The sequence below is a fragment of the Passer domesticus genome, chromosome 16 (assembly GCF_036417665.1).
Source record: "Passer domesticus isolate bPasDom1 chromosome 16, bPasDom1.hap1, whole genome shotgun sequence".
NCBI lineage: Eukaryota > Metazoa > Chordata > Aves > Passeriformes > Passeridae > Passer > Passer domesticus.
The window spans coordinates 8,412,844-8,435,735 of NC_087489.1; the positions used below are offsets into that span (position 1 = coordinate 8,412,844).

A 22,892-nucleotide genomic window follows, 5' to 3' on the forward strand; every position below is an offset into this window, starting at 1 on the left:
CTCTGCTCTGTAATCGCCTCAGAACAGGTTGTCTGAACCTTCAACACCGAGCAGAACACCCCAGACAGGCTGAAGCCAGCCAGGCCTCCAGGATCTGTGCTTCCACGTAAAAATAATCAGGACAGGTGGCTGTGAATGGCTGCAGTGTGTCCCTGGCATTGCCCTCCTGCTGGGCACCCACTTGCCCCGAGGGTCTCTGCTTCTGGACCTGGGCTAGGTGGGATGCACTGCCCATGGTGGTGCAGCTGCAGGGTTTCCACAAACCACTGCTAATCCCGTGGAATATCCAGAGCTGACAGTGACCCACAAGGATCATTGAGTCCAGCTCCTGTCCTGGCACAGAACACTCCAAGAATCCCACCCTGTGAGGGGACAAGAGCATTGTCCAAATGATTTTTGAGCTCTGGCAGGCTTGGGGCTGTGACCAGTGCCCTGGGGATCCTGTTCCAGTACCCAAACACCCTCTTGTAGAATAACCTTTTCCTAATACCAACCTCAAACTTCCCTGACAGAGCTTCTGGTGACGCTGGTCACCAGAGAGCAGAGCTCAGCACCTTTGCTTCCCCCTGTGAGGGGCCTGTGGACTCTATAGTGATGTGTCCCTGTGTCCCATCCCTGTGGAAAGAAATTATTGCTGTGTGCAAAAGGCCAAATCCAAGGGCTCCTCTGGACCCCTGCTCCTCGCTGGCCACTCTGGCCAGCTCTGTGAAGGGAAGTGATGGCTGTACTGAGCTTTCTATGACCAGTGCTGCTGGCCACAAAGTTTTTTCCAGTGGGAGCAGTACTGGCCACAACCTTTGAGCCTCCAGCTGCCAGGGGATTGCAGAGGGAGGTGGGTGCAGGAGCCTGGGAAGCTGTTCCTGGTGCCAGCAGTGCTAAATTAAGGCTGGATGTGCCCCATGGGCGTAGCTGGGGCTGAGGGGGAGGCTGGCGGGGCCGGGGATGCGCGGGCGGACGCCGTGCGCGGATTGATGGTGCCAAGTCACTTCAGATATCTCGGCTGTGTTTGTGCGAGGCTCTAAATAAAACCGACAGCCCTGGCGGCTGCCTGGGGAGGGAGGGAGGGAGGGGAGGAGGGGGAGCTGGCAGCGGGTCCTCCAGTACGGCACCCAGGGCTGTCCTCGGGGACCCGGCCCAGTGTGGGATCCGTGCTGCAGTGATGCTGGGTGGGTGGGAGCTGCTGCTCTGCAGAGCCCACCCCATCCCTGGGAGGGCAGAGGGGACAGCGGGGTGGTGCTAGGGAGCTGCCAGCACTGCACCTGGCATCACAGGTACCTGGCCCGGCCTGGCTGAAGTGCCCCTGGGCTGTGCGAGAAGCTGTGACAGGTGCAGGCAGTGGAGAATGTGTCCTTGCGAATCCCCTGGGAAGGGCTTTGTGTCAGGGAGAAGGAGGGCGGCGCAGGGACACGAATCCCACGGATGCTGACGCCCCGACCCCCTCTTCCTCAGCCCTGCCTACCATTACAGCTGCCTTGTCCTCAGACTCTCGCTTCTCCCTGCTGCAGGCTCCCGCGGAGGGGACATCACGGGGATGTCCCCATTATCCCAGCGTGCTGCGCAGGAATTTCCTCTCCCTCCCCATCCACCCTGTGCCCGGCTGTGCTGCACCAGTGTCCCCTCCCGGCCCTGAGCCCCGTGTGCCAAGCTGACCTGTCCCTGTGGCACCGGCAGAACACCACCCGTGCCTCTGCCGCGGCTTCACAGCTGCGTGGTCCCTGGGGAGGGCACTTGGGACCCCAAAGCCGTGTGCTGTGTGTGCCTGTGCCCCGGGCTGTCCTGGCTCAGCCCCGGCTGGTGCCGGGTGTTCGGGACCCCGAAGGCTGGACCCCCCGCACCCCAATCCCAGCTCGGGCACGCAGGGCTGTGTGTTGTGCCGAAGCGCTGCCTGCACCGGCAGCCGCGGCGAGCGAGGGGACCCCCAGCCGCCATCCCTGGGCCATGGAGCCGCCTCCCTCTGCCCCGGCCGACACGGACCGGGCACGGCGGGGCTCCTGGCGGCGCTCCCGGGGGTCCCCTCCCAGCCCACCTTAAGGCAGCCGCACACCGGGCTGACCGGCGGACTCTGCCCCGGGGCGGGCGGGGCTGGCTTCGCCCCCGCTAACGGGGGGGAGCGGCGCTGAACCGGGGCTGCTGGGAGCCGGAGGGGGTCTGGAAGCCGGGGCCGGCTCCGTCCCTCCCCGGTACCACGGCAACGGAGGCGGCGCGGCGGCGGGGGGGAGGCGGCTCCGCGCGGCACCGGGGCACGCGCCCGCCCGGGGCCCCGCCGCGGCCCCGACAGCGGCCCCGAGCCCGCTCCGGTGCCCACGGGCGGCGGCGGGGCCGCGGGTCCGTGTCGGTGCGTGCGTGTGCGCTGCCCGCCCGCCGCGGGGGGAGAAAGGGGGGAGCCCGGCCTCCTTCCTCATTTTGGGGCTGAGACCAGCGATTTCCTTCGCCAGCTGCAGTTCTGCGCTTCTTGCTGCCTTTTTTTTTTTTTTTTTTTTTTTTTTTTTAATTTGTCTTATTTATCAAACGCAGCCGCCGAGCCGGGCTCGGGGCCGCGCTGTGAAGCCGCGGGCTCCGCTCCCCGCACCGATGGAGCCGCATCCCCGGGATCCCGGCCGCACCGCCTGGGCATTGCCGTGCCTGCTGCTGCTCGCCCTGCCCGGTAAGCCACGGCTTCTGTCTGCTTTCCTGCTCCTTTCCTTGCCCTATTCCCCCTTTCCCTCCCACCCTGCTGCCCTGCTCTGCCCTCCCCTTTCTCACGCTGCTCCTCTCCTCTTGCTCTGTTTTCCCCCTTTTTTCCACCCTGTCCTGTTTTCCACCTTTCCCTCTCACACAGCTCCTCTCCCTGCTCTGCCCTGTTTCGCCCCTTTTCCCGCCCTGCTCCTCTCCCCTGCCCTGTCCCCCCCTCGTCTCCCTGCCCTGTTCCCGTTTTCCCCGATCCTCTCCCCGCTCCCGCACCCCTCCGGTACCGACATGACGCCGCCTCTCCGCGCACGGTTGCTTTGACCTTTGCTGCGGTGACCTAGAGAGCGGCGGTGGCCGAGGGGCTCCCGCGGGGCCCTTGCCCGGCCGTTCTTCCCGAACCGAACTTGCAGGCAGGCAGACGTGCCCTTTCCCAGCGAGGCAGGGAATTCGGCGGGGGCATGAAGAGGCATGCTGTTCCCACCCATTTGCGAGCACCCCCTGCCAGCTATGGGTGAGGCAAAACTCAGCCGGCAGCCCGAATTCCCACTTGGAGGTGGCAGCGGAGGAGGCATGGGGAGGCTTTGGTGAGGGCTGCCTGTCTTCTCTGCCAAGAACTTGTTTTTCTTGCTGCCCTCCTGCTTTGCCCCACTGTGGGCTCTCTCTCTACTCAACCGTTGGGCACTGGAGCGGTGGAATTGCAACACCTCTGGGCACTCTGTGTTGTGTAGTCCTGTGTCGCCTCAGGCTCAGGGTGCCCCAGACCTCCCACGGGCTCACGGCTCCACCAGCCCTTTATAAAAGCTGGGGGACACAGCAAAGGACCAGTCAAATTGTGCCACTCTTGGCTGTTTCCCTTGCCGGCAGCGGGAAGTCTCTCATCCCACCAGGAACGAAGCCCTGTGGTGACTGCTGCTTTCAAGGATGTTTCTTTTTTAGGGTGTTTCGTTTTGGGTGGTTTCGAAGGAATCGCTCTCCCTGCCAAGGGAGGGACGGGGTTTTTGAGGCAAACCTGCAGCAAGAACGATGCATCTTCAGGAGCATCTCGCTGCTGAGCTTTTTGCTCAATTCCAATCCCTTCCAGCCAGATCCCACTACAAACAGCCCAGCCCAGGTTCCGCGGGGGAAACCCATATTCTCCCAAGCCCATTGAAATAGTTGCCATCAAAGCTTTGCTTGGGCAAAGAGTTGGATGCAAACTTGGGTAGAAAGCAAATGCTTTCAGCACAACGCTCCTTGCTTTGAGTCGCCTGATCACAACTGAGAAGTGCTGGCCCCAAACTGAAAACTCCGGCTGCTGAGAGCCAAGAAGGCTTTGGCGGTGAGCGCGGCTTCCCAGTGAGCCACTGCGATTTCCTGCGTGAAAGAATAGCTCCAGCAAACCTCCTGAACTTAATTAAATGTGGTCTTGGAGTAAGAACCCCATTTCTTTGAGCCTGCCATGGGAAAAAAACCACCCTGGGGTTTTGAAGTGGTTTGCATCCCTGATTTTAGGTGCAAACGTGCACGTCTTTTTTTTCCATATGGCGAATCCCTCCTGGGCCGTGGCTCAAACTAAGCTGAACTCCAGCAGAGTTGGCCCAGGCTCCCACTGCCGGCTGTTCTGACAGCTTCTGCAGAAGTGAAGGGGGAAAGGAAAGGTCCTGGAGGAGACCTTCCTGTGGGGCAAAGGCAGCGAGATGTGGGAAGCTAAACAGCAAAACCCCATTGAGAAACTGTGCCCTGCAGAGCCCTTCCACGCCGGCCTGTCTCCACAGAGGGCTTCAGCTGTGCTTCACAGAGCCTCTTCCAAAGGGGAATTCAGTTTCCTGCTGGGGCTCTGGCTCTTGGGATGAATTTCTGCTGATGCTGGAGGAGGGGAGCTTGGAAATGGTGGCTGCGTGTGAGCTGAGGCTTCCTCTGATGTCACGGATGTGAAACACAGCCTTCAGTGCAACCCTCCCCGAGCGCCCTGGGGTCTGCTCAGGGCTCAGCCGCTATCCCCAGGGCTCTCCTTGCCTTCCCTGAGCAGCAGATTCCAGGCCTTTTATAGGCAGCACCTGTTAGTTTCCGCCCCTAGCAGCCCTGCTGCAGGTGAAATTCCAGCAGGATTATTTTGGGGTTCCCTTGCCCATTGGCCTGCTCCTTCAGTGAGTGGCTGTGGGGCTTCGGATGCCGGTGACCAGCTGCACGTCGTTTCTGGAGCACGCAGCCATCCCGGAGCTCCTCACCCAGCTCCTTCAGAGGAAAAAAATCTATTTTTACCAGGAAGCATCCAAGCAGCCTCTCCTGAATTAAACCCCAGCCTCTTGCAATCTGTTCAATATCAAATACTTCAAAAGGTGGAATATAGAAAAAAATGTGTCACCGACGTGGAAAACTTGCAGTGCAGCAAGAGCTGGGATTATTTTGCTCCCAAATTAAACTGAATAACGGGAAGGAGGCAGGCTCTGCTAGATCGTGCTCCTGCCTCTGCTCTGGGCTGGAAGTGCTCTGGGTCTGCACTGCAAGGGTGCTCCCACCTACGTGGGAACTGTCAGGTGATGCTTTTCAGGGCTCTAAAACCCTTGGCTAATTCTGGAGTGTAGGCTAGAACAGATTACAGGGTCAGAGCACCTAAATTCCCCATGATCTTGGGGGCAAGAGGATCATGTTCCAGTTCCTGGTGGATTGAAATCCAAGTCTAAGGAAAAAAGTGTCATCAGGCAGCAGGGGAGAAGCAGGGAAACAGTGAGAAATTGTGGTGTCCCATGTTTTTGTGGCCTGCAGCCTCCCAACATCCCACTCCTGGTGCTCGAGCACATCGTGAGCTGCTGGGAGGGAGCTTGCCTGGCTTTCACTCCCACTGGGTGAGCACCTCAAAAGGGGAAGGAGAGGCATGAGCTGCGTGTGAGGAGAAGCTGTGTTCAGGGAGAAAGAGGAAAGAAGCTTTGGTGGAAACTTTGCATTTTCTGACTAGTGTATTCTGGGGTTTTCTGCCAACTTCCCCTTTGTGTTTTCCCGTTTGGGGTGGAGGGGTGGGGGCATTGCTCTGAGCTGCTGCAGGGGATTGGGGTCACTCTGAGCAGGAAGGGGTCAGGTTGGTCCTGGTGTGGGGTGATGGATGCAGCAGGAAGTGGAGAAGCCGGGTCTGGCTGGGAGTCCCTTTTCTGAGCCAGGAGGGACGAGCTGGTCCTTGTTGGGGTGTTCCTCTGGTAGATGGTGGCTGGAGCTTGTGTGTCAGAGATCAGAAATCCCTGAACAGGGTGATCTGAGCAGAGCTGGGTGGGGGTCTCTGAGGTAACAGAGCAGAACACGTGGAAAAATACCCCAAAGCCCCATTTCAGTCCTATCCGAGGGGCTGCCTGGAGCCTCACGGTGTCAGGAGCAGTGAAGCCTCTGGGCAGGCGGCGCTGCCGGCAGCGTGAAACCCTTTTTCCCCTCGATCCTCTGGGAGCAGTACGGTCAGGAAAGCAGGAAAGCACCTTGCATCCTATCCCTGGAAGACAGCATGCTCTGTGCCTGCTAATCCCTGGGCAGGGGAGGCAGGCACGCTGCTGCCCCGGTGAGGAGGGAATGTGAGCTGTGGAATGCATACACACCATCCACTTTCAGCTGCAAATCTGGACCCTGGGAGACATCCCTGCTGCTTGCAGAGATAAATCCCTGCGGTTCCAGCAAGGCAGGACCCTTGTGCCAAGGTAGTGGGGAGCCCTTGCTGCACACCAGGCATGGCAGCCCGCCACAGGCAGGGCACCCAGCCACGCTCAGCTCCCAGTGCTTCTGTGGATGCTTCACTGCAACCAAGAAATGAACTTTGGGGTTGAACAGTGCCCACCCTGACACTCTTTGGTGTTGGGGTCAGCTCTGGGGCCCCAAAGCAGGCACTTCTCTCCCTCTGCACACCACGTGCCTCATGGGGAGATGGGCAGATGGAGAGAGGGAGGATGAGGAGGAGGTGCTGGGCTCGCTCAGGTTGGGCTGTGTGGGGCGGTGCAGGCAGTTCTACCCAGTGCAGGGGACCCTCATGGGGGTAACCACTCCACAGAAGTTGCTTTTGCAGAGGGGAGCAGTGAGTAACTTGCTCATCATAGGGCACAGAGTGTGTGGTGGGGGTGGCCCTGGCTTCCTGCTCCCGTGGCCACACATGGGACGTGTCCCTGGCTGTGCTGAGTGCTGCCCGATAGTGAGCTTTGTCTGCCCAGTTTGGTGGAGCCAGTAGTTGGTGTTGTGGCCCCCTGGGTACATGGAAGGGCTGGGGGTCTGTGTGGTTGCTGGCTGGGGGTGCCAGTCTGGTCCCTGCCTGTCTCACATCCACGTGCAGTGGGTTGGCGAGAGATGATGAGATGATGCCTCTGTGCTTGTGAACTTCCTCTGCGTGTTTCTCAATCACTTCTTGCAAAAGGTCTCTGGGCAGCAGGAGATGGAGAAGTTCAGGAGATGCCACAGAAGCAGATCTAGTGGTGCTTGCCCTGTGTCAGTGCTGCGTTCAGCACACGGAGTGCACGAGGCCTGTGCCCCAGGGCTGCTCCCCACAATTTGGGTGTCACCTGAGAAGCACGGGGTTGCCTTGCAGGTGCCCAGGGCACCACTGCTCAGGTGCAGGACCAAGGCTCAGAGGGAATGACTCATCTGGACGTGACACAAACCAGCTCTGTCCCTCTGTGCTTGTTTGTGGGAAAAACTTGTTCTGATGTTGAATGCTGCTGCCGCGTTAACCCTGACGTGGCTTCAAAGGGAAACGCCAAGGCCTGAAGGTTTTGGCTGAGGATGCTGTGGACTGATGCCCTGGGCAAAAAGCCTTTAACTGGGGCAGTCTGGAGAAAGTGCTCCTGGTAATTCTGGCCATAGAGATTGAGTAATTCCACAGACAGTGGAACAGTGAGAACATCTGTGGGTACAGCACATACCACTGTGAGTCAGGAGAGATTAACAGCTGCCAAAAATCAGCTCTGGTCTCTGTGACAGCCAGCTGTGGCCAGAGGGGTCAGAGCAGCTTGTCCTGCAGCAGGTCCTCCTGGGAGCGTCCAGCCAGAGATTATCCTGCTGTGTCCCAAGGGAAGCCTTGGCACGAGTTGCTGTCCTGGATTTCCCTGAAAGGAGGCTGTAGCCAGGTGGAGGTCATTCTCCTCTCCCAAATGACAAGCAACAGGACAGGAGACTTCAAGTTGTACAGGGGAGGTTTAGGCTTAGGTTGGATATTTGGGAAAAGTTCTTCACTGAAAGGGTAAGAGAGCTGTCCAGGGCAGTGGTGGGGTCACCATCCCTGGAGGGATTTAAAAGATGTGTGGATGTGGCACTTGGGGTCGTGGTTTGGTCAGGGGCCTGGCAGTGCTGGCTTAATGGCTGGACTCAGCAATCCTAGGGCTTTTCCAGCCTAAAAGATTCTGTGATTCCATGATTCTGCTGTGGGGGATGTGGGGTGCTGGTCCATGTGCTCCCCGTGCTGCTCAGTATTATCTGCTCAGACACAAAGATCTCTGTGTGACCAGGACACTGGTTCTGGGTGCCACAGCCGCCTGTTACCAGCAGGTGGATCTAAGCGGGTCCCCCACTTCTTTCCCCATGTGGCTTAAAAAAATGTTCCTTTAAGCACTGACCAGGATTGAAATATTTTGTGAGTTTGGTTGCAATAACTATATTTGCATAAAAAGCACTGACAAAATTAACCCCTGGGTAACCCATGGGTGTGTAGTGAGGGTTATCTGGGATGTCACTGTCTGTCTGTGCAGCGAGGTGTGGCACAGGTGACTGGATTAGGGACCAGTGGTATGGAGATGCTCCAAAGGCGATGTCTCCCTGTGCTTGCTGCTGAGCAGGAGCAGTGCCTGCTTGGCTGGCAGTGGTGGGGGATTGGCTGTGCTCTGCTGGGATCACCAGGGCTGGGATTCCATGCAGAAATGAAACAGATTCAGGACAGAAAATACAGTGTCACATTGGTGATGGGAGCTGGCTCTTTGGAGCACCTCACTTTATGTGCTTCTTTCTCCTGGCTGACAAAGCGAGGTGGCTGTGGGAGGCAGCCCAGCGTGCTGGAGGCATGGGCAGCTGGGATGTGCTCCATCTGTACAGAGCACAGCACAGTCACCAAGCAAAGCTTCGTCCAGCTCTGCTGTTGAGCCTTGCAGGCAGAGCAGTGTGCCCGTGGCCACAGCCCCTCACCTGGGGTGCTCAGCCTGTCCCAGGGCTGGGAGAACTGTCAGGAGTCTGGATGTGTGGTGCCAGGCAAGGCTTGGTCTCTTTTTTCTTTAGGTGTGGATGCCCAGGCGGATCAGGGCTTCACTCTGCAGCAGCCCCAGGCCAAGGTGACGGTGGCAGCGGGGGAGACGCTCACCCTGAACTGCACCACGTCTCCAATTGCTGGACCAGGCCCTGTGAAGTGGCTGAAGGGCTGGGGACAAGGGAACAAGACTGTCTATGACCAGAATGACAAGGATCCCTTGTTCCGTGTGACGAGAGCAGTGGATGGGTCTGACACAGACTTCACCATCCACATCAGGAACGTTCAGCCTGAGGACATGGGCACCTACTACTGTGTGAAGTTTGTCAAGGGGGACTCTGGTGATGATGAGGTGTTTCGGCATGGCAATGGCACCGAGGTGTCTGTGCAAGGTGAGTGGGGCTCTGGAGCAGCTCCTGATGGGAACCAGCCAGCGGGCTCTGCTCAGGGAGAGCAGGGATGGGGAAGGGGCTCAGGGCTGCTCCAGGGGAGGATCCCATGGACCATCCCCAGGCCCAGGGCTGGTCTGATGGCCCCGTGCTTCTCCCCACAGCCAAACCCAGCCCCCCGCTGGTGTCTGGGCCTGAGCAGAGAGCGAGGCCGGGGCAGTCGGTGCCTTTCACCTGCACGAGCGGAGGGTTCTTTCCTGAAGAGATTGGGGTGAAATGGTTCAAGAACAAGAACCCCATGGCGGTTCAGTCACCCCAGGTCACCGAATGGAGGAGGAAAACCTACAACATGTCCAGCACAGCGATGGTGACCCTGCAGAAGGAGGATGCCCTCTCTGAGCTCATCTGTGAGGTGCAGCACTCCACGCTGCCGGGCCCACTGCGAGGCAGCTACCAGCTCAGCAGAGTCCTGCGAGGTGAGGGCTGGGGACTCGCGCTGGGGTGTCCTGCTGCTGTGGGGCTGGGCTCCCTGGGAGGAGGACAGGGCGCCCTGTGGGCAGCAGACACCAGGCTCTGCCTCTCTTCCCAGTTCCCCCCAGCGTCGAAGTGCGCGCCGAGCCGAGCCCCGCTGAGCTGAACAAGACCGTGACCTTCACCTGCCTCGTGAAGGAGTTTTACCCAGCTAACCTGTCTGTTTCCTGGCTGGAGAATGGGATTGAGATAAAGGTGCAGAACGTCTCCCGGACACGGAAGCTGCCCCAGGGCTTGTTTGAGCTGAGAAGCCAGGTGGAGGTGCAAGCGACGGAGGAGAGAAACGGCTCCACGATCACCTGCACGGTGGTGCACGACGGCCAGGCCCCTGCCAACTACTCAGCCTCCCTGTGGATCTCCAACCCGGCCCCAGGGGGATTGATCGATGGGTTCCAGATGTATAAGGGTGCGTCAGAGCTGCTGGGATGGGGTGCTTGCCAGGGTGGCTGTGTGCTGTCACCCCCAGAGGAAGCTCAGAGCCCAATTAAAATCTGGTTGAAGCACCAAATCTCCACATCAGGGGGCTGGGGGATGTGATGGTGGCAGGCACCGAGCTGTCCTCCTTGGTGCTTCATGCATCACTGGCCAATCCTTGTTGTGAGGCTGCAGGGACTGGGAGGTACCACGTTCTTGGCCATGGTGACCTTTTCATTGGTGTTTCAGAAAATATGCTCATCTACATCGTGGTGGGTGTTGTCTGCACCGTGCTGGCCCTGCTGGTGGCTGCGATTCTGTACCTGATCCGGACCAAGCAGATCAAGGGTAAGGGAGCCAAGTGTGCAGCAGGGAGGCAGCTGCTCCCAACCCCATTTTTCCTCTCTTTCCCCATGGGTTTCACATTGTCCCATTGGACAATAACTCCTGGCAGTGCAGCTGCAGGTCCTGCCCAGTGGGGTGATGGATAGAGCTGCCCATGTTGTTTGCAGGCTGCAGGGAAAGCTCTGGCTGGTCTAAACCCTGCTCTGCACCTCCTGTGCTCCCCCAGGAGCAGTCCTGAATGAAATTGATTGAAACTCCAGGGAATTGCAGGCACTTGCCTCTGGGAAAAGATGTGTCCTTGTCCTTGAAGCAGTCTCTGCATGTGTTCTGTGTGCCCAGGGAAATGGGGCATTAATCTTATTTCCTGAGTTATTTTTTCCCTAATTTTTTTCCTAATTTTTTCCTTCTCTTTCAGCAGGTAAAAACTCGCCATCTGCCAGGTGAGTGCAGATCTCTTCTAGTCACTGGGTAACCTGTAGGAACTCTGAACTGGACATTTCCAGTCCACAGAGTCCCTCAGGACTGGGACAGAGCTGTATCCCCAAAACTTGTGAACGGGAAGGCAGGAGCACATCTCTGCCCATCTCCCCAGCTGGCGTTCTGGGGATTTTTTGCTTGTGGTGGGGCTGAGCAGGCTGGTGGGAGCTGGGCTCTGGCCAGCAGAGAGGCAGCTGGACCAGCACAAGCCAATGCTCAGGACCTGGTGGCCTGCTCAGGTCTTGCTGGGTACAGCTGCAAGGACCTTGGCTTGCAGCTGACTTCCCCAGCTGCTCCATCACCAGGGAAAGGGCAACAGGACCCTCCATCCATCTGACTGGTTTTGTCCCTCCTTCCAGGTTACATGAGCCAGAGAAGAGCAGCGAGGCCACGACCCAGGTGGGTTATCCTGGGACTGGGGAGGGAAAGGGCTGGGAGGCACTGGAGATGGAGTGGAGGGTGGTGGTTCTCCAGTGAAACATCTCAGTGTCTCCACTCTGTGGCTGGAGGGGGAAGAGAAGGCTGCTCCAGGAAGAGGATAGCCACTTCCCAGAAGCTTTTCTGCCTTCACCCTCCCTCCTCCTCCTCCTTCTTCTCCTTCTCCTCCCAGCAAAGTCTGGGTTGGTGCTGCCTGGAGAACCAGCTGTGCGATAGCCAGCCAGGCTATTTGTGGAGTTATTTTGCATTCGGTGACGCAGCTACGAGCGAAGTCGTGATCAGCAGCAATCTGTCCATCCCACCCAGGCTCTGCCAGCTCCCGCGTGGGCATCACTGGGCAGTCTGGCCCTGCTGGGATGGAGTGGCTTCAGTGGCAGCTCTGGAATTGTGGCAGTGGTTTTGAAGCCAGAGCAGGGTGACAGGGTGGCTCACAAAGTGAAGCTATAGCATGGGGTAGAGCATGGCTTCAGGGTGGTGCTGCTGGCATTGTTCCCCCATACTAGCAAGGTCGAGGTGCCCCAGGCTGAGCTGCAGTGGGATTGACTCCAGAACAGGGCTGTGGGTACAGGGGCATCTCCCCAGAGGAGGAACTCTTGGTGCCTCACGCAGGAATCCGACCCAAACAACCTGACCTACGCGGACCTGAACTTCGACAAGGAGAGGAAGAGCATCCGGCGGATGGTGGAGATGAGCCAGCAGTCGGAGTACGCCTGCATCCAGACCAACCAGGCGCCCAACCAGGCGCCCAACGGCGACGACAACCTCACCTACGCCGACCTGGACATGGTGCACCTCAGCAAGGCGCCCAAGCGGCCGGCCCCGCGCCCCGAGGAGGCTGGCTCCGAGTATGCCAGCGTCCAGATCACCAGGAAGTGAGCAGCGGCTGCTGGGAGCCCCTGTCGTGCTGGGAGCAGCTCTGCTCCTCCCTGAGACTGTTCTCTTGGAAGCACCGGGAGCGATGTGACGATGCGCTGCGGTACCTGTGTTTTAGGATGGAAATAGAGCCCGCAGTACTTGTGGGGGTCTTCTCCCATCCAGAGAGACATGATTTTTGGGGGCAGTTTGGTCCTGGGGCCTCCAGCTCCATCCCTTCAGGACCCCCATCAAGGGTTGCTCAGCCTCAGTGTGCCGGGTTTGCCCGCAAGCAGATTGAGCCAGCGGAGCAGCAGCTCCTTGGGAAGCTCCAGCTGGGCTGAGGGGACAGGTACAGTGCCTCCACACCAGCTCTCATGGGGACGCCACTGCCTGGCCCACAGGCTCCCCAGGACCAGCAGGGCCCCCACACTGCCTTCTGGGGCTCTGCCACCACGCCTGGACACCAAACTCTGGCTTTAAAGGAAGGACCGAAGTGTCCGCCTCTCTTCCCAAGTGTCCCTTCTGCGGGACCTCTGTCTCGCCACAGGCCAAGGGGCTGGAAGGCCACTGAGCCGAGGCCCTGCCGTCCAGGGGAGCTCCAGGTCTGGCTCCCCAGCACCGAGCATCCTCCTCATCATCATCATCACCTTCCTGTGCACAGCCTTGCCCTGCACTGGGACCCACCAGCGCTGCCCCAGGCTTGTACAAAGCGTGCGAGGGCCCCCCCAGCCTGGCTCCCCCCGGGAGCTCCCCGCAGGTACCGTGTAACATGTTTTGACTGTTTGACATGTAACTGTTAATTTTTAGAGCTGAAACCCCCAATGTTTTGTGTTGTACGTGGGTGTACTGCTGTGTACTTAACACTAGAATAAGATGTGCAAAATTAAGACCGAGGCCTCAGTAAAGAATCCCCTGAACCCTACAGAGTTTATAAGAGACTTCTATGCTCCCCCCACCCCAGCTCTGTCTTGGGGGCCAGGCAGGCTCCCCCCAGCCCACCCATGGGGACAGATGTCTTCCATGTGCCCCCTACCTGGGCCTCCTTGTGGAGTCTCACCCTCTGTTGGCTCCTGCAGCAGTGGAAGTGCAGGGGGCTTGGGGACACCTGGGGTCCTTGGGGGTGCTTTGGGAGCCATGTGACTGCTTGTACAGACTTTTTTTTTTTTGTTGTTTTTTTTTTTCTTTTTGCTTGCAAGATATTTTTATAATAAAAGTGAAAAGTCCTGTGCTGCTCCCGCACACCGGCGTGTCCCTGTGCTCAGGGGGGTCACCTTGGGGCTGCAGGGTGGGGTTGGGGGTCTGTGTGTCCTGCAGGGAGGAGAGGAGGGCTCATCCCTCACAGCCCTGCCGTGTGTGCTGGAGGGAGGGAAGAGGAAGGCAGGAGGTCAAGGCTGGGATGAGGGCTGGGGTGCTGGTTCCCTGGGCCCCGTGAGGGAGGGGAGCAGTGCAGGGGCTGGCCTGCTGCATCTTTAGGTGCAGGGAGCTGAGCTGGAGCTGGGGTGCCCACACTGGTGTGCAGGCAGGCTGGGTGCTGGCTTCAGCCCGTGCTGTGAGTGAGCTGAGTGTTCCAGTGCTCTGCAATCACCTCCCCCCCTTTCCCAGCCTGGAGCTGCTGCCTGGGCTGTGTCTGGGGCATGAACTGTGTCTCACCAGAGTCAGGAACTGCCCTGTGGGACTACACTGACACTCAAAAGGGAAGTTGCTGCCCAGGCTGGGCTTCCTCAGCACCGAGCTGCTGCTGGAGGGGTCACATATGAGGAGAAGAGGGACAGTGTGCCCTGCTCTCAGCACAACTGCCCTTTCCCAGCTGGGGCAGCAGCTGTGGTTCCCAAAGGAGTTTCCCCTGCCTGCTGCTGCAGGAGGTACCTTGCCAGCACCCTTCACAGCCCTGCAGCAGGCTGAGCATGCCTGCCCTGCACTGGCTCAGCTGAGGTGGCCCTGTCACCCTCAGGATATGGCCCCAGGGGTGCGTGGGGTGCCACATTCCTTTTGGCACCCATGGCACAGGAAGGGTACCGTCATGTGCTGCCTGCAGCTCTCACAGCCAGCGCCCCTGGCCCATTTGGGCACCCCAGTCTGGGGTGTTTGCTCTGCCCTGCAGAGCACGCTCAGCACCCAGCATGGCTTCAGCTTCGTTGGCATCTGCCTTTTATTGACTGCGGGGGGGAGTTGGGTGTTGGGGCATGGGGCTGACCCTGCCTCTAGAGTCACTCTTGGAGGGGGGAGCCCAGGGGCACCAGGTGCGTGCTGGGGTTGGTGGGACACTGTGAGAGGCTGGGGAGGGGAATGGGGGCTGAGCTCAGCACTGCTTGAGCACCTGGTGATGGTGCTGTGGCTCCACCAGACACCTCCCCGATCCTGCCCTGGCTCATCCTCCCCAGTGCTCGGAGCCCCCTGCCCTGTGGTTTCCAGACCGACCCTGCAGTGCTCCGGCAGCCACGGGAGGATGGAGGATCTGTGACCCCAGCAACGCACCCCGGGAACCCTGGGCTGGGCCACGGCCACAGCCGGAGGAGCGGCACTGTCCCTCCGCGCACAGGATGGGCAGGTGGACCAGAGAGGGACAACGGGATGGAACACATGGTGCCCTGAGGGAACGAGGCAAGGGTGGCAGCAGCCACACCGGGCTGGGCAGGGGACAGGGCTGGGGGGCGACGGCACACTGGGGGTGGCAGCGTGGGGACCGCGGCGCTGCCGTGGCACGCCTGGCTCTATAGGTCTGACACCTCCCCTGAGTAGGCGCTGGGATCCTCGTCCGAGCGGGCGGTCACCTTGAACTGCCGCCGCAGGAAGGGCCCGTAGCGCTTCTGATTGTCCCACTTGAGCTTGGGCCGGATGCGGCGCAGGAAGCCCCCGTAGCGCTTGTGCAGCTGCGCCGGCCCCGGCGCCTCGGCCCCGGCCCCCGTGGGCTCTTCGTCCCCGTCCGCTGCCGGCCCCGGGTAGTCCTCGGGGGCCGCTCGCTCGCCCGCCTTGCGGCTGAAGGCCCCGGACTTCTTGCTGAGGCCGCCCTTGCCGTGGGCGTTCTCGCGGAGCAGGGACAGCAGCCTCGCCTTGGACATCATCTTCATGAAGCCGCCGTAGCGCTTGGCCGGCGCCGGCGGCAGCTCTGCGGGGCCCAGAGCCTGCTCCGGCTGCGCCTCATCCTCCTCCGCCTCCTGTGGCGACGGGTCTGTCCCCTCGGCCAGGGCCACCAGCGGGGCCAGCAGCGCCAGCGCCTTCCTGCACATCTCCCACTCGGGGCCGGGCGACAAGGAGCCCTGGCATTCCCACAGGCACATCTGTAAGACAGCGGCCGCCGTGGCCCCCGGTGCTCGGGGTGAGCCCCTGCCTTCCTCCCCCCCGCCCCAAGCCCGGGGCTCCGTGCCCGCCGTGCTGCTCAGCTCGCTGAGAAGCCGAAGTGTGCACAACCCCATCACAGCAGGTGCCACCCGGCTCTGCCACCCTGCCCCCGTGACACGCCACTGCTGTGGCTCCCTGGCTCACGTCCGTGTGGGGCCAGCACTCACCAGGGGCTGGACGCCGCTCTCGGCACCGCGGGCCTGGGCTGCGCAGAGGGAGCACTGCGTGACACAGTCGGCAGATGCCACCGCAGACAGGGACAGGCAGAGTGCCAGTGCCAGTGCCCCCCGTGCCATCTCGCCCTGCAGACGCTGCCTGGAGAGGGGAAGACAGCACAGAGCCTGTCACCATCCCTGTGCCAGCTCTGGGAGGGTCCATCACCACTCCACAGGCATTGGGTACCTACCACCTCCGTGTGTGAGCTGCTCCTGGGATCATACACAGGGACCTGTGCCTGTGCCCATTCCCACATAACTCACCTCTGGATGCTGCTCCCAGCAAGGACACCACAAGACACCCCTTACCCTGGCTGCAGCCTGGTCCTTGGCACACGCCCAGAGCCACAGCCAGTCCCTGGTGGCCACCAAGTCACTGTGGGCAGGACCACTATTGCATCTCATATCTCATCTCATCTCGTCTCAGTCCCACCACATCTATGCTCTCCATCTCTTACTATACCATTAGAAAGTCCCTTTTTTCCCCAGCACTGGGTTTCTCTGTGATTGCCACGTCTGCATGGTGCAGGCAGATGAATCACCAGCTCTTCCCCTTGGCCTTGGGGAAAAGAACCACAGCAAGTGGAGCTGGAGTGGCAAGTGGATGGGGTGGTGCCATGGCCCAGTGTGGACTCACCCCAGGCTGCTGTACCCCACACCAGAGCAGCCTCATCTCCCCTCTCTCCCACTCACCAAGTCTGCTGGGCTGGTGCATCAGAAGGGGAAAAAGGAGGACTCTGGGTTCAAGCCTACCTGCAGACCACCATCACCATCCTCCAGACGTTTGAGAGCCGTGATGGAGCCTCTGGCCTCTGCGGGTGGACGAGGACACTGTGCTCAGCTGGGAGAGGGGCTCTGCAGGTGGCAGTGCTAAACCTGACCCTGGGTGAGGCTGGAGGGGCCACTGCCAACCCCAGCTGCAGTGCCACAGGATCACCGTGCCATGGGGACCACGATAGCCCTGGAGTAAGAGCCAGCCCCAAAGGGGTGCACTGGCTGCAAACCCCTGCCTGCCTCCATTGCTGCTTTTATCTAAGGTGGGTAAGGCATGACCCAGAGGGATCTGTTACACATTAATGACGCATATTAGAGACTATTGTGCTCTCCAGCAGTAGCAGCTAATGTACTGTAATTGGTACTGATGAAGAATTGTTAATGCCACAGTATTAATTCATGCTGGATTAAAATTTAATTTGAATTATCTGCACCATCGTGTGTCGAGCTGTCTGCATTCCTTGGCTGCACAGCCACCAGCTCTGTGAATCCTCCCAGTGCCCTGGCAGCGTGGAAGGGAACAGGATGGCAGCTGCCCAGGATGGCAGGGGCACGGTGGGACCTCAGCCAGCCCTCACCACTGGGACAGGGGACAGTCCCTTACTGCGTCGGGGCCACCAGAACCGCGCCGAGGAGCAAGGACATGCCAGCCGCACAGGTAGGTGCCAGCTGCAGCACTAGGGGGAATGAAGCTCCCAAAAAGAGCTGATAACTGCTCCACAGGAGCCCCACCGGGCACCTTTCCCTCCCTTTCCCCACCCGTTTTCCCTCCCGTGCTCCTCCAATGCCGGTTTCCCCGTGGGTGCCGCCAGAGCAGCGCGCAGGGACGGCACCGGGAACGTTCCCATGCTGGGAACAGCTGCTGCTTTGTCTGACGCTGCACAGTTCAGACTTCTGGCATTCCAGACACGGTGTGTCCCATCCCTGCCACCCTACTGCCAGCTGAGGATTTCACGGCACTCAGGGGAGCTGCAGTTCTCTGAGCACGGCGTGGCCGAGGACACCCTGGGACACCCCACTGCAAATGTACCATGTTCAGGTGGTGCCACAAATGTCCCAGCAGTGGCAGCCTGCTCCTGAAGCTGGGATAAGGAGGACTGGCAAAGCGGGAGCAGGAAAAGGGGAAGAAAACAAAGGGCTTTGGACAAAAGAGGAAAGAAGCAGCGTGGAGGAAAAAGCGAAAACACAAAGAGAGGAAAAAAAAAAATAGCAGAGTTTGAGCTCAATCCTGTTTTACCTGGAGGAGCCCAAGGCTCCGGAGCCATCCCTCCTGCAGGAACACTTTGGAAGGATTGTGGCAGGGTCTGGCAATGCCAGCATTGAGTCCCAGCCTCTGTGGCCATCTCAGCACATTCTGACTGTGCCAGGTGCCTGCCAGTGTCCCTTCCTCCCCTGTCCCATTCCCACTTGAGTCTTCAAATACCAGGCTTTGCTTTGGAAAACCCCCAAGCTGCATCCATGCACCTCAGGGGCCAATTACAGACCTGGTGACCCAGGGAGAGATAAGGAATCAGGACTGTGTGTGCTGGACAGCAGAGACTGACCCCATCCTGACTAACCTGTGATTATACCTATTGAAGGATGTGAACAGCTCTCCCAGACTGAGCAGATCCCTCCTCCCACACAGGTCCAACTCCACAGGTTTTGATCCTGTACATAGTTCTGGTGGAGAAGTACAATCAACCTTCCAACATCTCCTTTCCTCACCTCCCAAAATTTCCTGGAAACACCATCAGGACAAGGCTTCTCAAAAAAGCTGGAAACTTTTGGAATAGAATCACTCAAGCACTGCAGCCACACTGCTGCTTGAGCCAAGAAGAGGGAGAGAGAACCTCCCATCCTCTCTGCCCACTCCCTTTGCCCTCCAAGCCCTGGGTGATTCTGCTGCCAGGATGGCAGGCACAGCATCAGCATGGAAATGAGCCCCAGCAGAGCTCTGGACAGCTGCTCATGGGCTCTGACACCACTCAAGGGAGGTTTCAGAGGACAAGAGGGACCTGCAGCCATGTGGAAGCTCCCCAGAATAAGACAAGTCCAACCACAAGCCGCTCTCAGCAGTGCTGCTCAGGGGGTGTTCTTAAACTGTTGCTTTTTGGGGAGCAAGAGCGATTCCCTGACTGTGCCCACGCGATGGAAGGGGGATGACAACCCCGGCAGCCCTACCTGCCGCTGCTCCCCGTCCCGCCGAGCACCCGCCTCGCCAAGTCAGGACGGGTCGTGGCTGATGGGCGTCCCTCCACGGGCGTCAGGCTGCGCCAGTCATCGGTGGCAAGGCCACACTGGCAGGTGGCCCCACGGTGCTGCCCGGGCTGTCCACCGGACTCGCCGCCGGCTGCCTCTCACCCCGCTTTTATGGCCACGGAGTCTCCTCCTGCGGCGGGGCCCGGCTGTGCGCGGCGGCAGAGCCAATCGGGGCGAGGGAAGCTGTGAATAATCAGCCCCGCAGCATCCCCGCCACCTCCCGAGCAGGCTCGCCCGCACCGCCGAGGCCTCCCCGCAGCCCCCGGCCGCCCCGGGGATCGGGGTGCACATCCCACCGCTGCGGCTGCATCCGAGTGCCCAGCCCCGGTCCTCGGGGCCGAAACGCGTGCCCCAAACAAGGAAGGTGGCAGAGGACTGGGATGGGGTCTGTCCGTCTTCCCACACAGCTGTGTCCCGGAGGGGTTTGGCTGCTGGGATGTGAATGCCCTGGACACCGAATTCAAATCGTGTCCAAGAAGGGTGGAGGGGGAAAGGTGAATCCCTGACCTTCTCTCATCCTGCTCCCCAGGCTGGGGAGAGGCACCATCCTCGTGGAGGTGCTGGGGAGAGAAGTGAGCCCATCCAGAACTGCTGGGAAGGGAGACAGGGTCTTCATGTCCCGGGAAAGGGATGTCCCAACCCACCCAGCCTGGCTGCTGTCAGGTGGAAAAGCCTTTGCATAGAAACCCCCCGGCCTCTGCAATGCCAGGGCTCAGAGCCCAGCTCCACACCTCCCTGAACCCCTCCTCATGAGGGCAAACACAGATGAGCCAAAGAGGCAGGGGGAGATGGATGGAGGGAAAAAGACACCCCCGCTTTCCCCACTCAGCCCTGATTCCTGTTCTCACACATTTCCAAGTCTGATTGGGCAGAAAGGAGAACAGCACTGGGGCAGTGACAGGCAATCCCTGAGCCCCTGCACCTCTGTCCCACTGCACCGTGTCACAACAGACGAGTGGGATGGGGGTCCGGGGTGCAGACCCCGCAGGACATCCTGCACCGGCCCCACACCCCGGTGGGTGCAGACACATCCCCTGCGTCGCTGGCAGTGCAGCCAGTCCTCTTGCCTTGAAGATGGAGCTATTTTTATCGGAGCTCAAGAGGGATGTTTCCCAGCAACCTGCTGTTCTCCCAGCTCGAACACCAGCTGCTGGACCTGGTGCCCCCTTGCTCAGCCCTCCCAGCACTGGTGAGGGAAGTGGGGGCCCTCGACAGGGCTGGGACCCTCTGCTGGGCACCCAGCAGCCACGGCAGCCTGTGCCCGCGGTCCTCCCTCAGGGCTGGTGATCAGGTCCGTCGGCATCCCCCCCGCTCCTGGAAAAGCAGCCGGGACCCCACGGCTTTTGTCTGGAGGTGGATTTTAACTCATCCAGGCTGGGGCTGTGCCAGCGCGGAGGGACCAAGGGAGCAGGGCATGGGGTGGGGAGCGGGGGCAGAGCCCTGCATCCCCCTCAGGGCCCAGGGAGGAACCCACCCCTCCGTCCCTGGGGCTGCAGCGAGGGGGGATGGAGCTCAGGCCCCGCAGGGACAGAGGGCGGCCACGGAACAAAGAACAAAGCTGAGAAGAACAAAAAGCATCTGCAAACGACCACAACACCCTGGGCGAGGGGCTGTGGGCAGCCCTCGGGCAGTTTAACCCTTTCTGCTGGGACTGATGGCCGTGCGGGCACCACACACACGGTGGGGTGGAGCATTTCTACACCAAAGCCATTATTTTTATATGAATATGTATATACGCACCCAGCGGCCTGGGGTGCAGTCACCTCCCCGCACAGGGTAATTGCACACGAGGGAGATGTGTTAGAGATCGAACAAATCCCAAGGACGCAGAGGGAAAAGTCGTTTGGAATAAGGCTCCTTCCCTTTGCTCCGGGTGGAGGTCGCATTACTCCCGTCCCCAGAGCAAAGTGCCACAGAGCTGGGTAAGAGGGTCCTCCACGGGTCCAGGGCGTGGAGGGTGACAGGGTCCCCCGGGAGAGGAGTTGGAAGCCAGCCCACCCACCAGCAACTCAACTTAATATTCATCTGTCTCTTCCTAATGGGAAAGTGTCTCTGAGTCACACTGACATTTCCCTGGGACAATGGTAATTAAGTACCTGGGTAAGTGAAATGCGCGGTAATAGAAAAGTTAACTTTCCCAACTACATGAGTGAAAGGCGCGCTCGGCGAGGAGGGGGCCGAGCGTGGCAGGCACCCGCGGGAGCAGGTGGGAGTGAATGTCAGCTCGCGTCACACGGCGCTGCCGCTCTGCCCGAGCCCCCCCGAGGGACTGTGCCCCGGAGCAGGCCGGGCTCCCCGTGCCGGGATGGGTAAATCACCCCTGCAGCTGGTACAAGCTCTGCCAGCCGCGGGGGCTGTCCCCTGGCAGAGGGACCGCCACCCAGAGCTGCCGGCCGGAGCTTTCCCAGGAAGGGAATCGCTGCGCGGCGGCTCCTCCAGCACGGTCAGCTTTATCCCGTTCAGGGACAGAGCTTTTCCAGAAACTCCCAAAGCGTTTGCACCGCTGCCTGGCCTTGCCGTAGGCAGGAGAGGGAGGTGTTCACATGGGGAGAAAGGCCGGGTGGGCGATGCCCGGTGCTCTGCTCCAAACCCGCGGGAGCTCCGATCCGGCGTGACCGCACCGGAGCGAGCCTCCGGCAAAGCGAGCACCGGGGCAGGGAGGCGCTCAGCGCGGCCCAGGCGGGCACACGGTGACCTCCCTGCGTGGGCAGGAGGCACAAGTGCCACTCCACGGCGGTACGAGAAGCGGCGCTCTCTAAACACGGCGAGTCACGCCGCCGCCGCCGTCCCCGTCGCTCCGGGCTGCCGAGCGGCACCGGCGGCACGGGGCGGCGGCACGGCCCCCGCAGCCCCCGCTGCAGGCGAAGCGGCTCCATTTAAAAACAAATCGAGGTCAAACCACTTGCAGGAGCTGCAGCCGCCGCCGCGACACCGCGGGGCAGCCCCGCATTAGAGCCGCCGGTGGCTCCGGGGGTCGCCGTCCCTTGGCCCGGGGGGCCCGGCGTGACACAGCCGGGAGCTGCGTGATGGCAGCGGCACACGGCTCAGCAGCGGGCCAAGAAACGGGGAATTTTGAGAGCTCCCCCGTGAACCGGCTCTGCAGACGCTGTGTTTGACCGGCAGCAGTGCCCGCTGCCAACGGGACCGCCCGGGGGGCAACGGGAGAAGCGGCTGGAAAAGGACATTTGGGTGGGGTGGCCATGCCCTCCCCAAACCCGCCGGGAGCGGGACGGCGGCGTGCAAAGCCCGAGGAATGCCAGCAGCGCCAGGAGCAGGATGAGACCTCCGGGCACCGGGCAGCCCGGAGAGGACGGGCACTGGTGATGCCCGCGGAGCGAGAAGCAGTTTTGGGACGGGGCGTGGGACAGGGACCTCTGTGGTTCACCCCACCTGCTCGCAGGGGAAATGCCACCAAACCAGCCAAGACGGAACCCCGCGGGGACAAGGCCATGCCGGGGGACACAGCGCAGCCCCGCGGTGTCCCCCTGTCCCTCACGGCCCCTCGGGGTCCCGGGGTAGGGCGGTCACCCGTGCCGCTCTTGGTGGCCAGTGCCCGTCCCACCTCACAGACACCCGGTGGGTGCCGCGCCACGCTAGGGTGTCCCCAAACCCCTCGGTCCCGGCCCTGGGGTCCTCTCGGGATCGCAGCCACTTTCCCGGGGAGCTTCCAGTTGGAAAGTCCCCGGTGAGCCCCGACAGCGGGGTCGAACCGCCGGGGTAAGCGCCGCGCCCGGGAGGGGCCCCCGAACGCTGCCGGAGCTGTGGAACCGGCCCCGAGCAGCATCCCCCCTGCCCGGTGCGGCTGCACAGCGCCAGCCCGCCCAACACCCAGCACCGCGCGTCCCGGGGATTTACCGGGGGCCGAGCATTTATTGAGTCCCGGGGCACCACCCCCTCCCCGGGGAATCACCTCCCCGCCGGGTCATCACCCACAACGCGTGCACCGCCCCCCTCCCCGGTGCACCGTGTCCCGGAGCATCACCCCCCTGGCGGCATCCCACGCAGCCCCCCCGGTGCACCCGGACCCGCCCG

At 60.7% G+C, this 22,892-nt stretch overlaps 2 protein-coding genes across 4 annotated transcripts; one reads left to right on the forward strand and one right to left on the reverse strand.

The window, feature by feature from the left end:
* The first annotated feature begins 2,207 nt into the window (after positions 1–2,207).
* On the forward strand, positions 2,208–13,213 carry LOC135281901 (tyrosine-protein phosphatase non-receptor type substrate 1-like). Of its 2 annotated transcripts, none has more exons than XM_064391226.1 (8): positions 2,208–2,644; positions 8,875–9,234; positions 9,396–9,707; positions 9,821–10,168; positions 10,426–10,524; positions 10,940–10,961; positions 11,358–11,397; positions 12,046–13,213. In XM_064391226.1, the coding sequence occupies exons 1-8, from the start codon at positions 2,572–2,574 to the stop codon at positions 12,310–12,312; spliced, it is 1,521 nt and encodes a 506-aa protein (XP_064247296.1). In that variant the 5' UTR covers positions 2,208–2,571; the 3' UTR covers positions 12,313–13,213. The 2 variants fall into 2 exon arrangements, with proteins under 2 accessions (XP_064247296.1, XP_064247294.1); XM_064391224.1 differs by having other exon boundaries at positions 2,209–2,644; positions 10,937–10,961.
* Positions 13,214–14,422: 1,209 nt separating this feature from the next.
* PDYN (prodynorphin) lies at positions 14,423–19,152 on the reverse strand. 2 transcript variants are annotated; one of them, XM_064391257.1, is made up of 3 exons: positions 18,783–19,152; positions 15,798–15,945; positions 14,423–15,548 (listed from the first exon to the last, which is right to left on the reverse strand). In XM_064391257.1, the coding sequence occupies exons 2-3, from the start codon at positions 15,924–15,926 to the stop codon at positions 15,003–15,005; spliced, it is 675 nt and encodes a 224-aa protein (XP_064247327.1). In that variant the 5' UTR covers positions 15,927–15,945; positions 18,783–19,152; the 3' UTR covers positions 14,423–15,002. The 2 variants fall into 2 exon arrangements, with proteins under 2 accessions (XP_064247327.1, XP_064247325.1); XM_064391255.1 differs by having other exon boundaries at positions 14,423–15,569; positions 18,783–19,129.
* Positions 19,153–22,892: the final 3,740 nt, after the last annotated feature.